At 40.0% G+C, this 9,850-nt stretch overlaps 1 protein-coding gene across 1 annotated transcript in view; it reads right to left on the bottom strand.

Annotated features, from left to right (window-relative positions):
• The window catches only part of KHDRBS3 (KH domain containing, RNA binding, signal transduction associated 3), a 64,970-nt gene extending 55,613 nt beyond the window's left edge, over positions 1-9,357 (bottom strand). Inside the window, exon 1 of the mRNA XM_008943303.1 lies at positions 9,243-9,357. Coding sequence (XP_008941551.1) covers positions 9,243-9,290 — 48 coding nt within the window. The 5' untranslated portion in view covers positions 9,291-9,357. The remainder of the gene's footprint in view (positions 1-9,242) is intronic.
• Positions 9,358-9,850: the final 493 nt, after the last annotated feature.

The raw sequence follows: 9,850 nt of genomic DNA on the forward strand, positions 1-9,850 counted from the left end.
GTTGAGCCCATAAAGAAGGGGAGGCTGTAGTAAAAGTCTTGCTTTATTTTCTATCTTCTGTTACAATTGGCTGGCACTAAATTAATCTTCCCCAAGTCAAGTCTGCTTTGTCCATGATTAATTGGTGAGTGATATCTCCATCTCAACTCACAAGCTTTTCACCTTACATTCCCCCCTCATCCTGCTGAGGTAGGCCAGTGATAGAGCAACTTGGTGGGCACCTGGCATCCAGCAGAGGCCAACCCACCACAATTCCTGTCAAATACTGCAATAGAGATTCTTTATCAGTAAATACTGTTCAGGAATGTTTATTATGCCCCAATGAAACTTCACAAAGCCAAGACATTCACACTGATGGAAACTAGAGTGACACAATCATGTTAAGAAAAAAATTGCTTTAGTTGCAAGTAAAATATGATGCTAGAGAGGAAACAGGCTTAAACACTTTTCTGTGGCCTCATTTATAAAACAGAAGTTTTGACTCTTCTACTACTGACACTGAAAAAGCCAATCTTGGCCCTTTAATCTCCCTGTTCCTCTGGAGGAATTTGAAAACACTTGACAATAGAGTAGCAGCAGCTCAAAATCCTTTGTTGCTATACTGGAAGTGCCGAGGGGAAAAAAGACCCAGCTGCAGTTACCCTACAACACAGAAGGTCTATAGCTACAGTTCACTTCAGCTTTAGACAAAGAAATGCAAGCATTAAAAGCCTACTAAATATGAAAATACAATTTTATTCCCCTTAGTACTTGCAAGTTCAATTCCCAATGTAGGCCTGAGAACCAAGATACCATTGAGCACATTGCTTATGGCTGACTGTAGCCCACAGAAGCTATTAAAGGCCTTGCATGAACCAGTCTTTTCTGAAATTATCAGGCCTAATCTCAAGAAATCCACAGGCAATTTCTTTGAGTTTATTAGATATATTTTTTCTTATAGGTCCTAAGATACTGCCAAGGAAAACGTTCATCAGAAATAGGTTGCCCAGTGAAACAGAAGAAATCTCCCTGGCTGAGAATATTCAGGACTTAGGGCCACTGAGAGAGCCCTGTGTACTCTAATTGAGTCATGATTTCAACAGAAGGTTGGATCAGATGTTCTCTACAGGTCCCTTCCACCTTGAGCTTCTGATTTTATTATTTCTGGAAGTATAACTTTAAAGAAAGCAAACAGACTAAAACAATTTGTAAGTCTGGACTTTGAGAAGTCAGTAACTCCTTGTCAACAGCTCCTTTAAAGGACCATTACTTATGAACAGGAGTTCATAGCTAAGCTCAAGTGAAAGTTTTCATATAGTAGAATACCACATCAATTTTTCAAGCTTTACTTAGAATTAGTTATGTTTACTTGAAAATAGCCTTGTGAGTTCTTAGGAACAGAAAACCCCACCGCATGCATATTTAAAATGAGAGATTTTCCATTTACAGTAAAGTATGCTGAAATTGTTTCAGGATGTTGACAACCTGGAGTCTGACACAGGCAAGCACACATTTAACTGTGCAACACATAGGTCTAAATATCATTCCTAATTGTACCAAACTACCTGACAATTAAAATACAAAGTACAAATCATAAAAAATGGAAGCATGTAACTACAGCCAAAGTCAAATCTACTTTGTATGTAATCCAAGTAACGAAAAGGCTTCAGTGCCCAAAGACAACTTGGGTGTTCCAAAGCACATTTGTTTACCCCAGCTGTATTGTTTATTTTAAGGCCACAGTTTAATATGTTGTATACAACTAAAACTTGACCTAAAAAACTAATACCAAAAGTTGTTATCCTTTCAAAATCAAAAATCTCTAGTGTTGAAGCTAGATCTGGTAGCTTTACAAGTAGCTGCATAGATGACACATTCAAGACAACACATTTAATGAACATGAAAATGTATTAGTTGTATCCTGAGATCCAGTGAACTATTCCTTCCTGTGCATTGAGCCTCCAAATATTAGATTTGTCAAATTTGAAGCATGAGAAATCTGTGCTTTAAGTGAAATTCAGCTGATTTGAAAGCACGATACCTCCAGATGTAGCTGAATAACAACTAACATTGTAAGTCACCAGAAGATAGCTTACAAATGCAGTCCCAAAACCTTGTTGCTCTTGTGTAGCAAAGCTAAAGAGCTTTGGAACATTTCAGTTGCTTATTCCATCAATAACACCCATTTATGGTATGGAATTAAACTTTTCCGTAGAAAAGATATTTACTTTGTACACATACTGGATTTCATTTGAACTATTGGTTTATTTCCCTTTCACATCAAATTGGAAATATCTGATGAGCCAAGGTTTATTCTGAAATATTTCACAGAGCTCTAGAAATACTAAAATTATATATATCCACCACTAAGTTACTATCACTATTTATACACCTCTTTATCCCCAGCAATCAAGCAGTAGGAAAACTCAAGCCTAGAGGTACAAAGCCACCATGCAGTAAGACAAGTTTTTATTATAAAATTAACAAATCCAGCCTGTCCACTGGTGAAACAAAAGCAAATAAGCCTGCCAGATCCAAGGTAGCTCTTACACAAGATAAGTCATGCACAAGTTGCAGGGGTGCTTCCAATACTTCACATTTAGAGTTTATTTGCCCGAGAACAAAAAAAAAAAAATCAGGTCTAATTCTGAGCTCAAGTTTATAAGCTGCTTCTCTGTTAAATGCATTGGAGAGTAGCAAGAAGACATCTAAGCAGCTTCAGGTCAGTCACATTAACCATCTCTGCCTTGGAATAAGACATACCAGACTCCCCTCCTACTTTAAATCATGGACTGCCTCTACATTATGACAGTTTCTGATGTCTTAGGTAAGAATCAGGATATTATGGATGATGTTGTATAATACAGAAAACAAAGTTCCCAAAGTTCCTTCAGTGCCAAATCTGGTACCTCAAAGTTACAGCAAAGCATTTAAGGCAACTTTGCAAAAACAGTACCAAGATTCAGGTCAGCAAATATGAGAGAAGACAATTGCAGATGATAAAAATTGTTCCCTTAGCTACAGTTCAGGCTAAATAACACTCCAGCAGTGATGATACCCTCTGTAGTCTTACATCACAAAGTATCAGCAGACAATAGTTTAAGCAAAAGAATGCAAGACTTAAGGGGTGTTATTTCCTAAAATCACTGAAAGCCCATCCTCCAATACGTACACTGCTGGTTTACTCTGTGGGTAAAATACACCATGAACTGTAACAGCTTCTTGTGAAATTCCTCAGATATGGGACTATCCCTTGGCCATGGTGTCCACTAGCCCCCAGGTATTGAGTTAACTACACTGAAGGCATTTGTTTCCCTTTGACATATTACCTTAGAGTGTTGTATATCTAAAGAATCGCCAATTTAAAATTAGAAAAAACCCCTACCCCAATAGAAACTAAAAATTAATTACAAATCAAGTTTTTGCTCAAAAATTTCCTCTAGATATTCATAAAACTTCAATCTAAGCAGCATTTTTGCAGATATAGTACAAGCAGGGATCTCCCTAATCTGTTAATACCCATTTTTTCAGAATCAAATCAAAATATGACTTTAGAGTTATCTAGAGATTTATTTCCTTACACGATGACTGCTTGAAACTATTCCCTGAAAACAGCTCTGGAGAAAACACAGCTACAGTGAGTTTACAAGCAAGATATTCTCTTTATAAGCATTTGATCTACCAGATGGATTACAGCAAAAAAGGAATTAATGCCAATGCTACAGCATTTTTAAGTGTATATATTACAGAAAGGGGGTTATAATAGAAAAAAATAATCCTTGTTTATCCCCACGAAGACAAGTCTGCTGAAAATGGTTCATCCAGCTTAAAATACTTAGTGAAAGTATAAATGCTTGGCCAAATGTTTTCCTGTAAAGCTCTAAGCAAGCCATTGTCATTAAAGCCACAGAAAGCTTTCTTGGCATATTAGTTTTCTGCAACAGTTCCCCTGTGATAGGGTCACTAGAAAAAAAAATACAAGTACTTAAGGTTTAGAGCACTTTCCCTTACAATAACCTGAAACTATGAAAATGTCAAGATTTTTCTTACACATTAAGGAAATAAGGTTTCTATAGGAAGGTAGATACTTTAAGCACTTGTGTTGTACCACAAACTACTCTTTCCACACACTGTAAAAAGTCTTTAGGTATTTAAATATATCTAACCTGTCTGCTGGGGCAGGGATGGGTGGGAAACCTGCCTAGAAAAGGTATGCCCAGGTGGAGGATCTCCGGAGGCAGGTGGCTGAGCAGCATCAGAGAGGCAGAAAAGGAGAGAGCTGTATCCAAGGGCAATCCACAGTGAACCCACAGCCTATGGCCAACCAGCTAAACCCCCCATGGCACACCCAGATGGGGGGAAAGCCAACAACGCTGAGGAATGGAAACCTTTAAGAACTAGGAGAAGGAGACCTCCCTCAGTGCCTGAGGTGCCCCTGCAGAGCTGCTTCATGGCTCTGCAGGCTGAAGAGGAAAAAGGGTTGGACCAGGTAACACCTCAGAGCTAAGGCAGCCAGATCAGCTCCCTGTGTAACAACTTGTGCAAGCAAGAAAGTGACAGGTGACAGCAGTAGGTGACTCTTCAGAGGTACAGAAGTGCCCATTCACCAACCTCATCCACTGTCTAGAGGTCTGCTGCTTACCAGGGCTCATATCAAGGATGTCAGAGAGAGACTCCCAAACCTTGTATGTCCCACTGACTTTTATCCACTGCTGCTCTTTCACATGGGCACCAGTGATACAGCCAGATAGAGAGCCCTGTATCACTGGGATATAGTGTATAGTGTATGGGATACAGTGATACAGAGCCCTGGGAGCAATGAAGGAATCAGGGTCCAAGTAGTCTTTTCATGGTGACAGGTGACAGCAGTAGGTGACTCTTCAGAGGTACAGAAGTGCCCATTCACCAACCTCATCCACTGTCTAGAGGTCTGCTGCTTACCAGGGCTCATATCAAGGATGTCAGAGAGAGACTCCCAAACCTTGTATGTCCCACTGACTTTTATCCACTGCTGCTCTTTCACATGGGCACCAGTGATACAGCCAGATAGAGAGCCCTGTATCACTGGGATATAGTGTATAGTGTATGGGATACAGTGATACAGAGCCCTGGGAGCAATGAAGGAATCAGGGTCCAAGTAGTCTTTTCATGATTCCTCCTGGTCAAAAGGAAGGGGCTTGAAAGGGTCAAATTGGGAAAAACAATAGTCACAGGAGTGGTGTCACAACCAGGGCTTCAGCGACTTAGACCACGGGATTCACTTTGAGAAACCTGGTCTCCTGGGGTCCACCTCACAGAGGAGGAGGAGAGCATCTCTGGCTGCAGGCTTTTCAATTGAGTAAAAAGATTTTAACAAGAGTTGCCAGGAGGGGATTCTCAATCCATCCCACTGAGGCCAGTGCCAGAAACAGATGCTCTGGGCCTGGACAAAAATCACTGGCCAGCAGAGAACCTGAAGTGGAAAAGAATGGATTCCAGCCAGCAAGTGAGCTTCACTGGTGGCCCAGCTTAAATGCCTCTGTGGAACTGCAGAGCATGGAGAACAAACCAGAGGAGTTACCGATGTGCACACATGGGGTTAGCACATTGTCATCACTGGTGGGATGGCTCTTACAGCTAGAGTGCAGAAGTAGAGGGATACAAGCTCTTCAGGAAAGAGAACAAGAGGAGTTATCACCCTCTACATCAATGATCAGCTGTAATCCCTGGAGATGGATGAGAAGCTCACCAAGTCCTTAAGGCAGTGTGAAATGGAAGGCAGTGAAAGGTGACACAGTGAGTGTCTGCTACAGGCCACCTGACCAGGAAGATAGAGTGGATGAAGCCCTTTATAGATACATAGGAACATCTTTGCATTTACAAGCTCTAGTCCTCATAGGGGATTTCAACCACCCTGCTATCTGTTGGACAGACAGCAGAGCAGGGCACCAGGAACCCAGGAGGATCTTGGAACACATTGACAACACCTTCATTCTACAATTGGTAGAGGAACCAACAAGAACAAATGCTATGCTGGGCCTTGTTCTCTCCAACAAGGAGGGGCTAGTGGCTAACATGAAGCTCAAGGGCAGCACTGGCTGCAGTGATCAGGAAATGGAGTTCAAGATCCTTTGGGCAATAAAGGAGGTGCACAGCCAGCTCACTACCCCAGGCTTTGGGTGAGTAGACTCAGACCTCCTCAGGGATCTGCTATGTAGCATGGGATAGAGCCCTGGAGCAGAAAGAGACCCAAGAAAGCTGGTCATTCCAAAGTCAAGGACCACTTCCTCCAAGTCCAGGAGCAACATGCCCCAAAAAAGAAGGCAGGCAAGAGTGCCAGGAGTCCTGCCTGGATGAACAAGGAGCTCCTGGACACACTTAAATGTAAAAAGAGCCTACATAGTAGAAGCAAGTGAAGGGAGAAATACAAAGTAGTTTTCAAGTAGCCAGGGTAGTGAGACACTGAAACAGGTTGCCCAGGGAAGTTATGGATGCTCCATCACTAAAGGGGTTCAAGACCAGGTTGGATGGGGCTTTGAGTAACCTGTAGGAAATGTCCCTGCCATGACAGAGGGATTTGAACTAGATGATCTTTAGGGTCCCTTCCAATTCAAACTCTTCTGTGATTCTGTGAATAACTAAGTTGGTCAAAAGTTATCCCTGGTATACACATCTGATGCTTGTTCTTCCATGTTACTTAGTTATGCAACCACATTTTCTAATTTCTACTCCAAGAAATCCTTAGAGCTAAGATATTAAAACAGGTGATTAAAATATTAATCTCTCCATGACATTATGTAACAACTGCAGATATACTGTGTATGACAATGGCATTTTCACTTTAAGTGTTGAGCTAAAAGGCTTAAATGGATACTAGTTCTGGAAGTCAGTAACTTTTGAGACTGATATTTCAAGTATCACTTCAGGGAACACTACACAGACCATTTCTTAATGACTTCTGAGACTTACCCAGTATTTAAGTGTAAATCTACAAGCAATTTTTAAAACAGTAGACTGTCACAAAACCAAAATAATTGTTCACATAGTTTTGATTCATCTCATGGAAAACCATCATCATTCCATTTATCATCCATGGAAGCTATTTCTCTCCAAATTCACAACACTTGAATTCACTATACTGTCACAGCAAATTCAGATTTCTGAGACTAAACTGCTTGCCCATGATGCATATTCATTAAATGTGTGGGAGAGGGACTACACCCTCCTGCCTCATCTGACAGATCTAAGCTATGAAACACCTTTCACACATGCTGCTATTCCTTAGCATCAGGATAAATCCAGAGACTCCCTTTACCAAGACATCATGACCTTCCATAGCCAGCTCACTTTTTCCACCTTTACTGTTGTGGGCAAGCTTGGAGATTGTTTTCAAGCATGAAATGCAAGTGTAGTACAGGTTTAAGGGTCATATTTTCACACTTGACTTGGAGTCAGTTGAGTTACACAGCTGAGCAAATTGAAAGGTCTATTAAATCACTCAGCTCCATTGTCTAAGTTGACAAGATCTCACACCACTAACTGCACTTTAGACATCCAACATCCACGTGGACTCCCATCTACAGGTAACTTGATTTAGACCTGAATCCCACCTCAAAAAGCTGGACCTTTTTCTATAAGGTTGCATAAACCCCCTAACCTCTCTAATCCTTGCTAGCAGCACGTCTCAGTTACAACAGGATAGCAGGCAGCATTCCCAAAGCACATTCAAGCCTCACCTAAACACCTCTTTCATTTCCATATCACAGCAGTCCAGACTGAGGAATCTGTAAAGCTGGACCAACCTGAAAAATTCACAAGATTGTATACAATCAGATTGAGAAGATTTCACTGGACTTGCAATCTGTAGAGGAGTTTCCAGAAGGTTGTCTTACCAATATTGTCACTATATTAACTCATGGGTCTTTTGAATGTGTACAGGAGTCTCACAAATGAAGAAAATAATTCAAATGCACAACCAGCCTCAAGGAGAAACTGAATATAACTCTTGGAACTAACTATCCTAAATTATTTCATAAAGCAGACAAAATTCAGGCAGTCTTGGTTATTTTATCACCTTCCATCAAGGTCCAGATATTAAAAAATATATAAACCAACTAGCTCTAGCAAGAGATATTAGGCCTGTTAACTGCCAAGGTTTGAGCAAGACAAAAGGTGCCAGCTGTAGGATATAAATATATAGCACTGCAGAAGCAGCAAAGAGCTGTTAGGAAGCAAGTTTAAACATCACAGAGACTCAGTTGTTTGTGCACTACACAGAAGACCAGAAATTCCTAATGTATTTCCAGGGAGAACAAAGATGCTAGAAAATGTGAAACACCTACTTTTGAATCTGAGGTTCTCCAGATTCTTTTCCAGTAGAAACCCACCTGCTCTGAACTTCAACTGAATAGCTTTCTGCTGCAGTTAACCTGTCACCTTCCAGGGCTGTCAGAGGTAATGAGGCTGAATTTGCACAAGACATGCACCTGTGAGAAGGATCTGAGAGGACAGGTGATGTGAGCAGACAGTACAGTGCCAAGCTGGTCACACCAGAGCTAGGACTGCCTGACCCGTGCTGAGGCTACTACGATTTATTCAGAGTTATAGAGGAGCTTTAGAGAGGAAAATACTTAAAGGTAACTTAGTTAACCCCATGCCAGGTGTAGTAAGCTGAGTAGGGGTAGTGCACTGCTGGGCTGATTTCACCCAGACACCTCATTTATCACAAAAAAATGTTTTTATGATTTTAGAGCAGGATAATACCTGGAAGTAAAGAAGCATTAAGAATTCATGGTGATCAAAAAGTAACAAAACAGTCCCTGTCCCTCCAGAATAAACTGTCATTTAGGGTACACATGTAGCTAATTCAATAATGTAAGAATATGGCTGAAACTCAAGAGGATGAGAAGAATTTACACAGCAAGTTCTGTAATGGTGCACTTTAAGCTGCATTTCTACCTACAACAATAAAGTTTCAAAGCCCAGCACCAGTCAATTTAAGTGTATTTCATTCATTTGCATATTCTGAAGTGGAAGAATCCTGCTATCCTGAAAATGACAGATGAATCATTTGTTCTCAACATGCTATTCTGTGTGACCAGTACCACTTTCCAGCACATTTATCCCAGCAAGAACTATTCCTGACTTAGAACTCACATAAAACAGACTGCAGAATAGTAACAGCAGTTTGTTAATAGTTTTAAATGTAACAGTTAAAAATAGTTAATACGAGTGGAACATGTTTTAGAAGCACTTAAATTTATCAATAATGAAATGAGGCTTACCTTAGGAAACTGTTTTACTGGAATCAAAACTTTCTGTCCCAACTTCATATTTTTATTGATGACTACATCAATATATTTCTCTTCTTCTTTTCCTTCCCCTTTTTGGAATTTTTCAATTTCTGTTAAAGGAAAAAAAGTTATTTTCTCAGTTTAATACAAAGCTGAGAATCTTCAAAGTCAATATAAGTTAAAAACTTACATTTCATATGGCTCAAGCAGTGAAATCTATTCTTAGATAACTATCCATTTTTAAATTCAAAAATATACAGTGTGGTTTAACACTTGAGTATTTTATTCTCTATACTATAAACAAAGTATACAGTTTTAATGGTGGTTGCCTGCAGTGCACTTATGAGCAATTGTCAAATTAATCTTTCATAATTTTAGGAATATAAATGAGACATAGATCATACTCCAAAATCCAAATTAGTGCTGTACCAATGATGACATAATTAGACAAGAGATCTAGACGTTCAAACCCAGGCAGCATGACTCTGCTCATTCCAGAGATACATACAAAACTGATTCTTGATTATAATTCTCTCCAAATATTAACTCACCAGTGTGGTAATGAAAAATCGCAGACTTCATTTCATTGATAAGGAAAC

This window comes from Merops nubicus, unplaced genomic scaffold (genome assembly GCF_000691845.1).
Source record: "Merops nubicus isolate BGI_N331 unplaced genomic scaffold, ASM69184v1 scaffold1167, whole genome shotgun sequence".
Taxonomy (NCBI): domain Eukaryota; kingdom Metazoa; phylum Chordata; class Aves; order Coraciiformes; family Meropidae; genus Merops; species Merops nubicus.